Source organism: Parus major, chromosome 15, assembly GCF_001522545.3.
Source record: "Parus major isolate Abel chromosome 15, Parus_major1.1, whole genome shotgun sequence".
Lineage (NCBI taxonomy): Eukaryota > Metazoa > Chordata > Aves > Passeriformes > Paridae > Parus > Parus major.
This window is the reverse complement of record NC_031784.1, coordinates 10,504,756-10,522,464: the sequence shown is the minus strand read 5'-3', so window position 1 is coordinate 10,522,464 and position 17,709 is coordinate 10,504,756. Positions and strand designations below refer to the sequence as shown.

Sequence of the window (17,709 nt, the reverse complement as noted above, 5' to 3'; positions counted from 1 at the left end):
GGCTGCCGTGGCGGGGCGTCGGCCGATCCGCGCAGGCCCCGCAGGCGGCTGAGCGGCCCCGCGGACCCCGGCGGCAGCTTCTTGTCCGGCCCCGGCGCCGCCGCCGCCGCCCGCGCCCTGGAGCCGCTCATGGCCGCTGCCAAGATGGCCGCCGCCCGCCTCGGTAGCTATGGGAGCGCGGGGCGGGGCTGGGGGCCGTTGCCTGGCAATGCCGCGCCCGAAGCTCAGCAGGGCCCGCCCCGGTCGCGCCAGGATGGGTGACCCAAGAACCCCTCACGGGCACCGCCAGGGACGCAGCGGGACAGGCCGGCTGGGAACGCTGAGTTACCTGAGAGAAAACAACACAAGGAACAAATAAAACCGGCCCCACTCCCGCTGCCCCCGGCCGGCTGCCAGCCCACATCCCGCTCCTGCAGCAGCGCCGGTGACTCCCCACAGGGGAGCCGGTGGTCACCCCTCAGTGGCTACCTGGGCTCCCTGCTCTGAAGGCACGGCCTGAACCCGCAGCACAGCCGGTGACAGAGTGCAGGTATCCCCCGAGAGCCCCGCTCTGCTCAGGACACGCTGGCAAAGCGCTTTTCGGGGAGCAGCAGTCAGCAAGAGGGTGCCACGGAGGGCACACCACGCTCCTGCCCAGGGACACCCCAGCTGCTGTCTCTGGGGAGCAGAACAGCGACAGGACCGTGTGCCCCCGGCCCAGGCAGTTTCATGGCCACACACCGGAGCTGGCAGTGGCAGACATCGGACGAGTCGCCCCAGCCTGGAGGAACTGGGGAGGTCCCATTTGGAGGGCTCACAGGAGCAACACACGGAGGAAAGAATGTGTTTCTTCCCGAAGAGGGGCAGCCCACCGGCCCGCAGTAGGCACGCAAGAGCTGCCAAGAGTCACCTCCAGCCCTCTGGGGAACTGGGGCAGGAACAACAAACATCTGTATCCTCTTTTCGGACTCCAGCCAACACTGAACATGCTCACGATGACCAGAAGCAGATTTTGAGCAGTGCTGTGGCTTGTGAGCAGCACACTCTTGCTACTACCAGCCAAATGTTATTTCAAAAAACCCTGCCCACACCAATGCTACTAAATCCTCCTCGCTGCATGGGTTTGGTGCCTCCATCCTGTGCCCTAAGGAAGGACAGTCCCAGGCTTTCTGGAAAACCACCTGCCCAGGAGCAGGCACCTTGAGCACGAGGCTGCTGCTTTCTCTCTGACACGGTTTGAAGCTCAAAGCGGGGCCGCTTGCAAAGCCCCAGAAGGCAGATGACATCTCTCTGGTGCTCCGGCTCTGAGCAGGAAGCAACAAGCACATCAGCACTTTTAAGAGGATGTTGTATCATTCAATTGTCACTTAATCGCTCAAAACAACAGGCAAGAGATCACCAGGGCTGTACTGGAGGCAGCAGTGAGATGTTAGGCCAGGCTCAGCCTCCCTTGCGCGGGTGCAGGACAGAGGGGGCTCCTCTGCCCCCACCACCAGAAAAGAGGGACCATCTCATCCAAGTGACAATATAATTTTGTTTATTTTCCTTTAGCACACTGCTGGTTAAACTGCCAGACAGTAGATTTCAGAACATTCCCTCAACCAAACATCCTGGGAAAATTAAAAAATAAAACTGCTACCATGTACCAAAAATAAAATAACCCACCCCCATGTCCATCTCCCCCAAACTAGTCCCTGCAAAGCCGATGCAATCAGAAATAGGTATCTGTGCTTTTCACCTAGGGCCCAAGCTTGCTGCAAATCAAACTAAAAAGTGTCACTGCAAGTTGTTGTAACAGAAAGCAATGGGCAGTAAAATAAAAAATCCTCCTCAAAAACCCTTTGTACTGGTGACACATACAGATGGAGATTTCTCCCCACATTACTTCAGCCTTTACAGACAACTTAGACCTGCACCTTTAAGTAGTTTGTGATGTGTCTGTAATGCCAGTGGCACAGGTCACATCCACAGCCAGGCACTATGGAGCAGTGGGACCATGTGCCAATGCTGACTGCTGCTACCCCAAAGGGAACCGAACACCACCACCTCTCACAGTCGTGGCTGCTGCCTCCTGGCATGGAGCACAGATCCTGCCTCTGCTCTCACAAGCTCCAGGGCTGCTTTACTAAGCCAGCTGCTTCTCAAGTGGGAAAGCCCTGAAGGCACAAAGCCCCAGAGGAAACCACAAGAAGTTCAAGCCCCCACTTGCCTGCCAGTTTCCAGCCACTGCTTTGCTCCAGAACACCAGCTCAGAAACTGCCACAGTGTGCAGTGTGACAGAGCAGCCACGGTAGCACAGGAGAGCACATCCCCATTAAGTGTGACTGGGGACAACTCCAGGGCAGAGATCCTGCTCTTTCTAGATTCACACTCTTCCCAGCTAAATTGGTTGAAGCTGTACTTTGCCCCTTGCCTTCAAATCTCCATCACACAAACTCTTCAGCAGAAACCTCAGATGCTTGCAAAAGATGATTCACATTTTGTAATCAGCCAGCACAGTTTCTAGGAGGGTGGAAAGCACTTGTTCCGCTGATATTTCTGTTTTTTTAAATAAAGCACTTTTTTGGGAAAAAAAATCAAAACCTATCAATAACCTGCAGTAGCATCCCACCAATCAGACTGGGGACAGCATCGTCACATCCCTCCCCACCCTCATCTTCCCCTCAATCTCCAAAAATAGTATTTAATATACAGCAATAAACTCTGAGCAAGCCAGAGTCCCGGAAGACATGGACCTGCTTTCACCTTTCCCATCCATCCCAGCACCTTTCAATGCTACAGTACTCCTGGGTCAAATCCATTTGGATCCAAGGTGAATGCATGTGCCCCAGACCCGCTGGGCAGCACAAAGCAGGGGTGCAGCACAGGAGGCCCATCCGTGTGATCACGTTTTCTGAGCCTTCCCAGCTCCAGCCTGGTGTGTTTGTGCCGTTGAGAATATTTGTGTGAGCCTATTTGGGACCAGCCGGTGGAGACAGACTGGTGGAACCAGGCCGACGTTAAAATAGCATCTTTGAATTGTATTAGGCTTTGGCATTTGTTGTGGAGATGCAGAAGTGCCAGTAGGTAAATTAGCTCAGTGCTGGCCCAGTTCGCATTTCCCTTGGATTCTCAGCAAGAATATTTCCCTCCCCACCATACGTGCAAGAAGCATACGGATCTCTCCCACATTTGAGCACCAAACAGAGCCTGAAACACTTGGTACTTCGCAGCTGCTCAGAATCTGTCTCACATCAAGGGCTGAAGCTGCTCTCATGGCCCTCTCCCTCCTGCTGTTTTCTATCAGCAACAGGCTTGTTCAGCCCAGAGTTCTGTAGCAAGACACCTCCCTGGCCGCTGCAATCCAGTTTTTAACTTAAAAGGCCAAGGGACAAGGCCCAGGTCCCTGCTGTGTTCAGACCTAAGCAGCACGGGGCAAGCCCTCAGTGAGTAAATTGGTGCTGCAGGACCCACCAAGCCCCACTCTGCACCCAGAAGCTGTCAGTGCCATACAACTACCAGGACCCAGCATGACTCACTCAGCTCTGAACTGCACAGACACCCAGGCACCAGACTGTCTGGAAGTTCTCCATCCTGCCTTCAGGAGATTTCTGGGGGAGATCAGACCTGAAGGAGCTCTTCCAGTTCAGTTCTTCTATCCCCTGCTAGACTTTTCTTCCATTGACTTTAAGGGCTGAAAATAAAGAAACTTGCTCGCAGTTCTCTACTTCAGCTGTGACCTCCAGAGCTGGCATCTGGGGACAGGGAGACAGTCCCCATCTGATCTCAAGGGCAGGGAATGCCTGTCCCTTAAAGAAAAAGAAAAAACTCAGAAGCTCCTTAAAAAAAAAAGAAGCTTCTTCAAATAGACTTTTATTCAAAGCCTGAGACAAAGGCACCAAAAAGAGAAGGGAATTCATTTGGCTTTCTGTTCACTGCCACCTGGGACACTCAAAAGGGTCAGAGATGTGTAGTCACACACACAGAAGACTTCAATAGCCTGGCTTAAAGGAGGGGCTGAAGGACAATTAAAATAAGCTTTGAAACCACTATGCTGAGGCTGGATCCAGAAAATCACAGACAGTGATTTTCCCTTTATTAAGTGGAAGCTTTAATAAAATTGCCATATCTGCCCTATCTTTTCTTCCCCTGGTCAGGACCAGGTTCTTCATTATACCCATGAGTCTGGTTTGCAGATACTAAACAGATGGCCAGGGGAGCTGGAGTACTCCAGCTATAGTATACTCCAGTATTCCCAGCAAGGTGCTGACTGGCTATCCCCCACCATCCTCAGTGCTCCCACACGCTTTGTTTGAAGGCTCCTTTCAAAGCAAACCTGTCAGGAGAGGATGGACCAGGAAGGAAACTGCTCACAGGATCTTAACGGGGGCAGGAACCCCCCAGAAATCAGCCTTGTAGTGAGAAAGATGCATAAAACCAGAGTCAAAACAACTAAATTGAAGCCATGAAGGACAAACTATTTCTCCTTCCTGTTCTTATTCAAATAAGACAAATTCATTTGAACTGAGCAAATGGAACAAACTAGATCACAGCCTGTACAGCTCTACCTTGGGGCAGCTGATGGCACCAAATGGGTGCCCTGGCTGCTAGGAGAGGCCAGGATAAACTATCCTAGACTTGTCTCTGACTTCTGCACATCTAAACACACACCCTTTCTCCCATGGTAGGCAAGGTGCTGAGATTACTGCATGAGCCACAAGAAGTGATTCCTTGCTTCAAGGATGCTCAAATAAAATACACCCTAAAAGGCCTGGAGGAGAGCAGCTCCTTAGAGAGACACCTGCTTTACACCCCAGGTTCTTTGCTTAACAAATCATCACAGTTCATGGTTCTCAAAACTGATAAAGATCTAAATGTCTCTTCTATCCAGTTAGAGCAATCCCAAAAATTCTAGAGAATCCCTGCAGGCACTGTCACTGAACAAATCAGAGCTCATATTTTGTAACAGATTTGTAAGTATTAGGATTTTAACAGTAGCTAGAAGATGAAGCAGACAACTTTAAGCTTACCACCTTTCATCCTAAGGTTTGTTCTTCAAGATCTGCTCTCTCTAAAGCCTGTATTTTCCTTTAACTGGGGCAGAGACTCTTCCTCCTGTCCCAAACTACCCTTTGTGCAGTTGGAGAAGATAATTAAGGTACTGCTTGTTTTTCAGCTCACAGATATAGAATTAGGGTCAGGCCTGTAGCAGTGATGTGATCAGAAAGGCAAGGTTCAGTGGCACTGCTGCAGAGAGCAGCATTTTGTCACCTCCCCCAGTTTCCACGCTAGAGCCCCTGAGCTGACAGCTCCTATCACAGCTTGAGGGTTAAGAGGAAGTGAAGGCTTCAGCTCTCTGAGCCCAGCAGAACAGAAAAGGCTGCTCTTCCAGCTCCCTTGCCAGAAACTCAGTAATTCTGCTGACCCTGCTCAGCTCAAAGAAAGGTTGAGCCACTGCAGGGGATCAAACCCAGGAACAACTGCTAGAAAAATACAGGCTCAGAGAGGAAGAGCAGCACAGAGGCCACTGCTCAGTGCCACTGCTCCAGGGAAAGACCCAACACTTCTGAGGACAATGGAGAGAGTGTGAGGTAAAGCACTCTGTGAGCCAAGAGCTCAGCAGCAACAAAGCTGATCTGCAAAAATCCAACCCTGCCTGGGACAGATCCTGCTCCAGAACAGAACATTTCCCTCCTGGTCAACCAGAAATGCTCAACATGTTGGAGGCCAAGATTGTGAGAAGGCAGTTCCTCAGGGCCTGCAGCTCTGGAACAGAAGGTGCAGCAGTGGCTCTCACTCTGTTCAGCCTCTGCCAGGCAGGCACAGGCTCTGCATTTGGAAACAGGAGCCTCCTGCAGAAATATCCCTGGGGGAAGCAGGTGACCTTGTCTCCAGTGCATTGCTCACTTCCAGATCTCTGGATGGCAACAAACCACCTTGCTCTGCAGGACTGAAATGTTGGACATCTGCCCCTTCACTACAGGGCTTGGATATACAAAAGGCCAAACTCACTCACTGCAAACACTGACCAGCTCCACTTCTCACTGCCATGGGCAGGGCTGGTCCCTAGAGAGGGACTGACAGACTACAGGGAGCATCCACCTGGTTGCTCTGCTCTGTCCTACAGCACAGGTTGGTTAGAGTCACAGAGAAGGGAGCTCACCATTAGAAAGGTTAAGGAACAAGTCCTGAACCTCCTCTCTAGTTCACCTGATTCTCAGCTTCTTCCAAAGAAGAGGTCACTTGCTAGGAAAGGCAAAACAAGGAACTGGGCTTAAAACAAAACCTTTGAAAATAAAAGGATATTAAAGGAAACAAAAGCCATAATCGATACAGAAAACAAGTGCATCTGATCAGACGCTAACAATGTCAGCCTCTCGCAGGCTACAGCAGAATCCCTCTGCGATGGAACAAACATTGCAATTGCCAGACTAGGAAAGTCTCTCCCAACTGGTGCAGCAAATCAGGCCAGATAAATCCCTCTGCTCCTGGCGCAGCTTGCAGTCTTAGGAAGAGATCATCTCCACGGAGGCTGGTCTGGAGCCTTGGTATCTTTAGGCAGGCGAGTACCATACATTGTGTTGCACACATTCAGGGAGATGCTGAGATGTCCTCTGCGGTCACTTGACACCCAACAGCACCACAACACTTCCACGCTCCTGGACAAAATGTGTACCCTGGCCTTGTTTTAAGAACTGCTTTCCTGCTTGAGGAACTGTATTCCACCCAGTAAAGGCAGAGATCCTACAGCACATGGCTTTCTCTCAGTGTGGGACATGGCCCAGGACTGGTAGCATCAGCTTTCAATGGCCCAATACACACCCAGCCAGGACTCAGTTCACTCTTGGATGCCCCAGGGAGAATCAGAGGCTGCACATGGTGCAAAGGGGAAGGCGAGGGCCTTGCTGCTTGCTGGAAGGGGGAAGGTAAGCTTCCTCTTACCTGGACCTGCTATTCATTCCAAATGAATCATCTCTTTTTTTTTTTCTTTTTTTTTCCCTTAAATTATGAACAATATGGAGAAATTGAAAGCAACCACATTTGGTCCAACTCCTTCCCTCCCAGCCCCTGGGCTGATGCACTGTGAGGCTTGCTCTCACAATCGGCAGAGGCAGAAGAGGGTAGGAATGAAGACACCAAAGGCCACCAATATAGGAAACATGAGGCTGCTGTTGTCTGAGGCATAGGGGTTTGGTGTACGTGGGCCTGATTGAACCCGGTTCTTATTTGCCTGTTTTTTGACACTGGAGCCATCATCATAGTCATCTTCATCATCATCTTCCTCTTTTTTCTCCAGACCTGGGTGTGGCTGCAATTTTGGAACATCTGTTGAACAAGACAAAAGGTTGCAAGCAGGCAGGATGTAAATTGGGAGATCACTTGAGACACTTCATTCTTCCCTCCCCATCCAATATGACCTGATATCAGCAAGAGGGCACCTGAGACCCCATCAAAACCACAACAACCCAGAAGACAGGAATATCTTCTACTACAGAGGATCATACCACTATTTATTTTCTTTGCAAGATAAGAGCATCCAAGGATCCAGCCTGCAGAAAAACTACATCCTTCCATGTGTGTGACCATGAATGTGTCACACAGACAAGTTAATACACAAAAGCACACTTAGAGCGCATATTCAGATACTGCAGCTAGTAAGATCTAGTCAAGAACAAGCACCTGCTGCCTGCAGGACCAGCAGATACAGGTGCAAACAGGAATGGGAACAACCCTTTGCATAAACAGTCCTACTCCACATCACTGTACCCCTCAAAGCTAGAGCTGTGAGAGCAGCATGGCCAAGTCCCATTCAAATCCAGCCTTCTGAGCCTGGGGCCTGAGCTGCAGGTGCCACCTGGCCACAAGCAGCATCTGACCATCCCATAGTAAAGCAAACTGATGTTTTGGTCAGACAGGGATCCTAAACCCTCCTAGTTCAGGAGCTAGAGGGGCTTCAATTCCAGCTCACTTACAAAGAGGGTGATGAAAGAACAAGGACCTTTCTGGCATTCCCCAGAGCTATCCAGAGGAACTGGTATCTGGGAAAAAACACTGCCTTGTCCTCAAGCTGAGAAGGTAAAACAAAGCTCCAGGTAAGAAATAATTAAGCATTAGCTAAAATAACTGTACATTATTTGTCTGCAGGGTTGCTGCTGACATCCAAGGCTAGAGGGTATTTATCTGTAGCTATAAGCTGAGACTGACCAGACATGTTCCCTTCTCCTCTACCCCATATACAGGAAATTCCAAAACAAACTGATGTTTCTCACTCCAAAATGACACAAGCTTTGTGACTTAGAGGAGAATGAGGACAGTACACACCTACTTCACTCTGCAACTGCACTCTGTGGGAACTCAGTGAAAGAGAAACAATTTTGGCAGATGTGGGTCAGCAAGAGCTATGATCTCATAGTCTGAGAAGCAACAGGCTGCTCTCCAAGGGGGAAGAGCCTCCTGGCTCAGAAACTGTGCTTACCTTCCACTGTTCCTTGCAGGATGTATAGGGCACAGATTTTCGGATTGTCATAGTAGCCCTAAAAAAAGCAAAGGCAGCAGTCAGTGCTGCAGCTCTGAGACAAGGAAAGGTCTCCCCACCTACCAGTACCTTTACTCCTCCAGCACACAGCTGCACCACATGACTGGGTAAGAAGGGGAAAGGGAAGATCAAGGCTCTGCCCTGAAAAGCTTATTACCTTTACAAACTCAATGTGTAGCTTTCCTGTGAATGTTGAAACTTCTCCCTGGACACTCAGTTTCCCCTTTTTAATACTCATGGGAATGATCTCATCGTGAGCTGTGCTGTGTCCGACTCTGTCAAAAATGTCCAAGTCTTTCACCACCACGTGGCCATTCAAGCGAACATCAAATACCTTCAGGGTGGAAGAAATGACAGAGGGTCAGAGCAGATTCAGGCACGTGACAGTTGAAATGGGAGCAGAACAGGAAAGCTCTCTGCTTTTTATGCACCCAGGACCAGAAAGCATTGTAACATGCCCCGGCCCACTCCTTTGGGAAGGATTCAGAGCCCAAAAGCAGACAGGTAAAGACACCAAAACATTAACAATGCTTTCAAATACCCTCAAATCTGCCTTCTTTTAAAACAGCCCATGCATCTGCTGTTCAGGCCTGAGGACAGCCCAGTTTTATTCATGCTTCTCTTCCACAACTTTTCTCCTGTCTGAAGACTTGCTCTGACCACCCTGGGGTGGCTGTGACACAACACACCCTAGGGAATGAAGCCATTTCTAACTAACAGCCTGCAGCAGGAAGAGGAAACAAGCTGGTGAAGAACACAGGGTTTGAAAGAGGTAAAATGTTTAACTGCTAACCACATCTGTAAATTCAGAGTGAAAGTCCTCCTCAGGGCTGTAATGACTCAAACTTCATGAGGTACCTGGGGAATCCCAGCAGAACCACATGAAGGAAGAGGAACCAAAGACGCCTCAGCCCTTCAGTTTAAATCTGAGGCTGCTTTTTGCATCCGTTCTGTAAGCTAGCCCCACCAGTTCTGCTCCCTGAAATACTTCTCTGGCAGGAAGGCAGCACAGTGCTTAAGGAGATCAGCCCTAAAGAAGCTGATGGAATCAAAGGAAAGCCAGACTAAAACACAAACCACTCCTACCCCAATTTATCACAGGGCTTTGAGGTCTGCTTGCTTCTGTTTTGACTTCTGTACATGAGAGATTTCAAAAGTGGACAAGGAATATTCTTCTCTAAAAAGCAAAAAGCAGTTGAATTTAACTCTGCTTTTGGGATCAGTCTGAACCAGCATCAAGTCTTATGACATTTGTAAACATTGTTTTGAGTCGGCTATTTAACCCAGATTATCTCCCTGCTTCAATCTATGCAATACTTCCTCCAGCATAACTATGCTGTCAAGTCAGAAGCAAGTGTTCAAGAAAAAGGAAAAAAACTTCTCAAAGCCAGCACAGCCTAAACAGGTTGTAAAACTCTATTGCTAGTTATGTTTAGTTGCACATGTTTGTTTGAATACTTTGTAATTAAGTTTTCAGAAGAGAGCTCTAAAGGTTCAGAGCCTGGGAGAGGTTGAGACCTAAGTTAACAATTAGTGCCTTATTCCTTTTCCTCCAGCATGCAAAGCAACAGAGGCAACCTGAGCACACACAGTCTTGGCCAGGAACTCAGAGACACACAAGGAGCTATTGCTTACCTTCTGTTGAGACTGTGCAAAATAGACCTCTGCAAACTTCAACACCAGCACATAGTCACCCTCCTCTTTGATGGGAACTTCATAGCCAAAGGTTTCCTCATTGTAACGCTCCGTCTGGTAGAGAATCTGGTCTTCTGCGTTGGACCGCAGGATGGGCAGTTTCATACCATAGTCAGAAGCTGGGTTCAAGCACAGAAGAGTGACAGGAAGGGTTACACTCTGAGGAAGAAACACTTCATATATTCTTTAAGTGCTTAACTCCATAAATGGCATTAGCACTTACAACCCATCAGAGCCATCTCCTTGCTCTGACCAGGTGGCAGCACTACCAGAGCAGAAACACAAGAAGTCAAAGACCCAAAATCCAAGAAATGTAGGAAAACAGGTCTGGAGACCTGCTGCAGTCTAAGACACAGTAATCTCACTTGCACCATTTCAGAAAGAAAAGCCTGTTTCAAAAACAAAGCCAAAGGACTTGACCATTGGCTCTTGCTTTAAAGAGTGAAAACACCTAGAATATTTTTACAGTATTTTCGAATTTCAAACTTCAAGTACAAAATTAAAACAGTTAGCATAGGACTGACTTGACTCATTGACACAACAGATTTGAAGTTAGCAGTTGATAGCATCAGGTTTTAGAGACTCACCCCCCTCAAACTAAACCTGGGGAACGGCAGAAGGGTGAAAAGCATGAAGGCATCTTACAAAGCCCTTTCTTCCCACCAAAACCCCCCAATACCTGTCAGTATGAAGATGAGATGAAGGAAGCAAAAAAGTGACAAGTGTTTCAAGAGCACCTGCAGCTCCATCAGCTGATGTTCTCAAAGCCACCCAGCTGAAATGGGCACTATCTGGAGGCATCTGAAGAGCCCCTGAGAAGGGCCAAAACACCATGTCCAAACAGGACAATAACTGACAAAATAAGAGAAATCACAAAATTTGCCTCTTTTCAGTGTTTCACCACCTCTACAGCAGCCTCCAAAACCTTTAACCCCACTTGGTATGCTACTGTATCAGGGTTCCTGTATAAATGCAAACTGATACAATGCTCCAGAGCTGCACATCAAACAATTCCCCAGCCAAGCAGGGGCAGGAGGAAAGACTGTGGACACCATCTGCCCACTGGTACTTCAGACAGAAGTTGATCCAGACGAAGTTCTCTGCTGACACTTACCTCTCCCACCCCCATTTCCATGGGAACAGACACTGCATCGGCCAAGACAAAGCAAGAACTACTAACCCAGCTCACGTTGCCAAAGACAGAGCCAATGCAAACGAGTGAGAGGAAATTAATGCCAGTTCTTAGTCTCCTGTTTCACACAGAGCTGCTCAGGCAATCTTCCACTTCTCTTTACCACTCAAACTTGGGCATAAAGACTGAATTCTCTAACTACCAGAAATACAGAGGGTGAAAAGTTTAACCCATCCTCCCACGCAGGTATTTCTGGCCAGCTACAGATTACAGTGATAGTGAACCAGGGACTCCAGAGAAGTCAGCTCCTATTAAAGGAAAGCCTGCATACGAAGGAAGTCCTTCAATAGCCAAGAAGGTAACTGGAGAGGAAGACCTGTCACCTGCACCACACTCTGTTGACAGAGCTGTGGAAGCAAGATGGATTTTACAGCACTCTGGGTGCTCACTGGGAATGAGCAGTACACACCAAGCTGTAACTCAACTTTGTTTGGCACCTGCCTATACTGTAATTGCCATCAGCACAGTCAGTCCTTTAGGGCACAGCAGCTGAATAGAGGCTTGGAAAAAAAAAAAAGGTTTTAAATTGCCCAGAGGCAGTACAGCCCAGAATTACTATCCCTAGGTCATTTCCTCCCAGTCAGCCATACATTTCTGCTATAGCCCTTACATGTCTATCAACACAGAAAGGAGCCCAGAGTAAAAGAACAATAGTGCAATAAAAAGCCATTGTGGGAAAGGCAGCTGAGAGCTCAAAGGGGTAAAGTCTCCACTGTGCCTGGCACCACTGGCTGAAGCAGGATTACAGTAACAGCCTGCTGCTCAGAGAAAACACCATGGGCTTTCCACAAAGAAAGTGCATGTCACAATGTGCTTGAAAAAGACCCTTTTTTCTCCTCAACCCAAAAATAAATAGTTCAAGTCTACAAAGACGTTCGAGTCACGCATGTGAGAGATCTATGAAGGAAAGCTGACCTAGAGACATGAGGGCACCCTGTGTGACTGCAGCAGCAGCTTCCAGGGATGTGAAAAACTGTATCAGAATTTAAATGTAACCTCCACTGTACCCAGTGTGCCCAAAAGGCCCTCCATTTGGGATGGCACTCATGCAAGGTAAGCAATAGCAGTTCTGTATAGCACAGGAAAATCCTCACCATCCTACATGGAAACAGCAAAGGTTAGAGTCAAGAGTCGAACAGAGAGCTCATCTTCTCCACATTCCACCACTCACTTATAACCAACAGCAGAGCAGCTCAGCACAACTAGTTTTTCAATATATTAGTGAATCTACTATGTTTTGGTACACCAATTATCAAAAACATGCACAATTCAAACTGTGGTGGTCTTGGAGAGAGTAGGAAAAGGTAACGCAAGAGCAGTTAGTTCTTCATCCTGTCCTAAAGAGTAGGCTGAAGATTTTACTGACTTGGTAGTTAGACCAGCCGACGATTTCCCATCTGCCTCTACTTCTGCTCATGTCCCTGCCCTTGAACACCCAGCCACGACTGAGGCATGGAGGAGAGCAGCCGGCTGCACCTTCCCTGTGCCGGGCCCAGCACCGGGCTCCAGCGAGCAGCCTGTTCTCGTCGCTGTCGGGACCAGAATGCTGCAAGCATCAGCCCACATCGCGCGCGACCCAGATCCGGCTGCAGAGGGCTGGAAAAGCTTGTTCCCACTGCACCGAGCGCGCTGCGCACTGGGCTGCGAACTGGGGGATCCTGCTGTGGAACACGGGCTCTTCGCTGGAAAACGGGAGAGAAAAGGAGACCGTCGGGCGCACGCGGCACGGCTGGCAGCTTGACCGCTCCTGCCGCCTTTCCAGCCGAAATCCCACTCCAACCCTCGCGGAGCCACTTCCCCTCCGGCATTACACAACCCCGCAGGCCGAGGACAGGAACACCATCCCGCAGGGCTCATCCCGCCGCCTCTGGAGCCCCGGGCTCGCACCGCCACGGGGACGGTGAATGCGGTTCCAGCCGGGCCCGGCGGGAGGACGAGCGTGGCCGCAGTCCTGCTGGTGACAAGTGCCGGCGCTGCCTCCGGGCCACGACCGTCCCCGGGCGGCTGAGGGAGAGGAGCCCCCGCCGTCCTGCGGGGACACCCACAGACCCGCCGGAGCTGCTGCGGGCAGGACGGCGCCGGGGACGCGCGGGTCCCAGACCCCGCCGGCACAGCGGGGCCTCGCAGCCGGAGCGGAGCGGAGCCGAGCGGGCCCCCGCGGGCTGTCCCGCCGAAACCCCGCGGCCGCGGCGTGTCTCCCGCCCTCACCTCGGCCCACGCGGCCCTCGAGCGGGTCCTTGCGGAAGTGGATGCCGTTCACGTCCACATGGGCATCGCCGCCCGCGTTGACGGCCCAGACGACGCTGTCGGCGATGCCGCCCGCCGCGCCCCGCAGCAGCAGCGGCAGCAGCAGCACGGGCGGCAGCAGCGGCGCCCCGCGCGCACCAGCGCCCACCATGTCGCGCTCCCGGCGCCGCGCCCGCCCCTTCCTGCCGCCGACAGGGGGCGGCTTACCCCGCTGCCGGGGCGGGGCGAGCACCGGCCAATCCGCGCGCCGAAACGAGAATATTAATTAACTGCCCGCCTGCCATTAGACGGCCGCGGGCCTGCATCTGCATATTCATAAGGCGGAGGGCCAATGAGCGGCGGCGATGGGCGGGTTGGGCTGAGCGGCGCGGGGACAGCGGCGGAGCGGCGCGGGGAGCCGGGTCCCTGCGGGCCGAGGTGCCCGGGGCCGGTACCGCCCGCGCAGGGAGCGGAGCGGGTGTGGAACCGGCTCCCCCAGGAAGGACCGGCGGGCACGGACGACACTCCCCACCGCTATGTCCGGAGCGAGGACAGCCCGGAGCGCTGGCCTGAGCGCCGGCCGCCGGTGGGCAGAGCCCGCCCCTCCGCGCCGCCAATCGCGGTGCTCCAGCGCGGCGGAACGCGGAGCACGGTGGGGCGGCGGGACGCGCAGACGGGAGGGTTGCCGGGGCAACGGGCGGCGCTGCGGCAGCGCGGACCGGAGCGGACCCGGTGTGCACCCGGTGTGCTCGGGGAAGGGGCTGGAAGTGGAGCTGGGGCAGCGGGAGCTCCACCGCCGTCGGGGGCGGCTGCTCGCCACGTTCGGGTAGCTCCGTGCTGGCTGTGCTCTGAGCAGCGGCTCCCAAGCCCGGCTCGTTGTCTTGGCAGAACACGGTGCTTCTCCTGTTCGCCCCTGCCATGGAGAAGGGAACAGGCAGCTGCCGCTCGCCCGGTAAGGAGCGCAGCGGCCGGTGGCGTGCAAGCACCTTGCATCACAATGATCTGCCTGAGAAGCAAAGCGGCCAGTGAAGGGCAAGGCGGGGAGGTGACCGTGACACTGCCAGCAGGCTGATCCCTAGCTTGCACTTTATAGGAGCATGTAAAATCCTGGGTTTATTTTCTAGAGGACCTTGGCAAGGTGGCTGGAGAGAGATATCTCAAGTGGAGGTCAAATGAAACTCAGTCCCTACACAAAGGGGGAACAAATAACTTAATGTTTGCCCTTGTCTGACCAGGGTGTTCTTTGAGGCATTAGATACCAGCCAGGCCTCAGGCCTGTGCTCTTGGCACCGGCTGCATTAGCAGTGGCTGCTTCTAAGTGCCAGTTTTATTAATTCAAGTATTTTGCAAAGCATTTGCTTTTATAAATAAAGACTTGGTGCTGCTGACTGAGAATTAAATGCATTTGTTGCTTTTGTAATGCACCTATGGGCCTCTTAACCACACAGTCTTGGAGAAATGAACTGTTTGGGAGAATGCGTATCCACCCACCCCCTGCTCCCCAGTCTGCTCTCCCCGGGTTGGAGTGCACCCCAAAGCATGTTCCTGCTGCTGTGACATCCATTCTTAGTCTCATGGTATAACTGGGCCAGGACAGACAGGGCACTGCTGCATTCCCACACCAGCACTGCTGCCAGGAAGGGGTTCCTAAAACTACTGGGTGCCGTAGGAAACCACATCCAGATTAGTAGCATGAAATGTGTACACTTAGCACCTCTCCAGATTCAGCCACCTCACGCTGATTCCTGGCAAATCATCTCAGCGCTACAGACCCCAGCCCTGGCAGCATCTGATCAAATCCAGGCTAATCTGTATCCCTGCTGTGTTTGTGACCTGTTGGGTGTCCCCCAAGCTCTGTTACCAAAGGAGTGCAAGCAGCCGTGGCCAGGACAATGCTGTCCAGTTGGTGAGGCCGAGGGAGGCCTCATTAGAGCTCATTTGTGCTGATTACAAATGATCCTCCCTAATCCTACACTTCAAACTGCGATGTGTGGCTCAGGAACACAACTTTGAAGCACATAAATGGAAGAGCCTCACTTTAAGTGTTACCAGGTGTCCCCAGGGTGAGCATTTTCTAAAAATGAGCTTGGATGATCATTTCCCAAGAATCAGTAGTACATCAAAAAGCAAGAGGGATTACCTGAGAAGCAGTGAGGAGGGACAGTGGCTGTGCTCATCTGGGGGCAAGAGGAGCTCTGCCCTGGCTCACAGGCTGGTCACAGCTCCTGGCAGAGGATGGCAGATGCTGTTTGAACTGTGTTTGTGGTGTCCTACACTGCTGCCCCCAATCAATACCTTCCGTGACACCAGCAACCTGATGCCAGTTTGTGCCCCAGATGTCAAAGGCTCCATCCTGTTACTAATCCACTGAGCCATCAGTCTGTCCCTTGATGCAGGCTGGATTTACACCAGTAACCTACAAGTGAAAGGCTCAGGGTAATTTTCTCAATCCCTTGATCTGTCCCTGTCCGTTGGCAGCTGTGCCGAAATGTCTGTCTTGTATCAGTCCTGCCTGGTCTACCTACCACCCTGATTGTTCACAAGCAACAAGGGGCACATGTTTAGGATATTAGCCATTTCCTCCTTGAAAATGGGATCAGGATTCCTGCTTGGAAATGGGATGTCCAAAAAGAGCAGCAAAGATGTGTGGGTCAGAGGCAGATCTCATGGCTAATGAGAGATCTAAGAAATGAGTGTGAGCCAGCCCCACTGCCCCACAGCCCTCTCAAATGGCTCAGGGCTACAAGGCTTAGGTGCCCGCAAGGGACCAGCTGTGCCCTGTCATGTAGAGCTCCTTGGAAGCCTCCCTGGTACCAAATTTGAGATGAGAGCAAAAGGATTATCTCTGGAATTAGATTATTTAGATTGGATCTTTAATCTCTGCCCCTGACTACACAAGAAAACAGTAAAACTCTGGGATAATTTGGGGTTTGTTGTGAAAGTAAAATCAGGCTAGCAGCAGAAGTTCAAGAGCTTCTGCTGGAAGAAAAAAAAAAAAATAAGGCTTTTGAGACCTGCCCTGTCTGACCTGTTCACTGTATCATGGTGAGACCTGGCAGAAAGGAGCTACAGATGATTTGGCAGACTCAGTTTTCCTCAGAAGTAGCTGTGGTTCCAGGATTGCCTCTGCAATGACACAAAGGTGTCCTGCAGCCAGACTTTGCCTAGTACTTTTGGGATGACAGGCACAGTTCTGCCACACTACAGGCACCTCTAGGGACCTGTTTAAGCAAAAACAGCTGTAGTTTGCAGGGAAGATGCCCAGCCACCGTGATGCACTGTGGATCAGTCCAGCCTCCAGACATGTGGTAACCATTTTAAATACTGTTCTGCCATCTGATGCTACAGGTAAAAGATGTGACTGTTCAGGGCAGGGTCTGGGAAGGAGTAGGCAGAGGCAGCCACTATACTTGTGGCCTCTTGACTATCCACTGGGCTCCTACAGGCTGACTGTGGCACAAAGCATATGCCCCAAGCCATCCCCAGTGCCCACAGGCAGGCACAGCACTCTGCAGCACAGCTGTCCTGCTCCACATGCACAAGCAGCTCCTTCCTCTACAGACTCCACTGTAAGTGAAGCACAGCTGTGTACCAGCACTCCCTTTGGCAGACACAAGCCTGCACACAGCTCCCCCTCCCCAGTGTTACCCTAAACACATTTATAATGTACCAGGACTCTGGACTCTGTTCAGTTTATCACACTCATCTCCAATATCACCCTCAACAATACAGCTGCTGAGCCAGTAAATGTGGAGATCTGTAAATATCCATTTTCCAGTTTCTTGGCTCACACCCACATTTCCAAGATGGGACCAGCTCCATAGATAAACACACACATTTTGCATACACACACACAAACTCTTCTACTGCTGCACTCCCAGGTACCTATCTGCACTCCTTGCTTTTATGTGTGCACACACAAACCCTCCCTAGTGCACACACCTGTGCAAACACAAGTAAACACACACACACACACACAAATATAAGGAGAAACATTGTTTTTCCACCACTGGAGCATCAGCCATCACTACAGCTATGATTGTTGGCACAGGAAAGCAGAAGAGAAAATCTTCCTTTGTGACATGGATTTGTGGACCCCAAG

The 17,709-nt window shown here is 51.1% G+C and overlaps 2 protein-coding genes across 2 annotated transcripts in view; both read right to left on the bottom strand.

The window, feature by feature from the left end:
- Positions 1-146, bottom strand: part of UNC119B (unc-119 lipid binding chaperone B) — a 6,781-nt gene extending 6,635 nt beyond the window's left edge. Inside the window, exon 1 of the mRNA XM_033518236.1 lies at positions 7-146. Within this exon, the coding sequence (XP_033374127.1) occupies positions 7-131 (125 nt within the window). The 5' untranslated portion in view covers positions 132-146. The remainder of the gene's footprint in view (positions 1-6) is intronic.
- A 1,347-nt stretch (positions 147-1,493) lies between these two features.
- Positions 1,494-13,796, bottom strand: MLEC (malectin). The gene is made up of 5 exons (XM_015644259.1): positions 13,590-13,796; positions 10,130-10,308; positions 8,652-8,828; positions 8,435-8,492; positions 1,494-7,284 (listed from the first exon to the last, which is right to left on the bottom strand). Exons 1-5 carry the CDS (start codon positions 13,777-13,779, stop codon positions 7,055-7,057), a joined length of 834 nt encoding a protein of 277 aa, XP_015499745.1. The 5' UTR covers positions 13,780-13,796; the 3' UTR covers positions 1,494-7,054.
- Between the last annotated feature and the right edge of the window lie 3,913 nt (positions 13,797-17,709).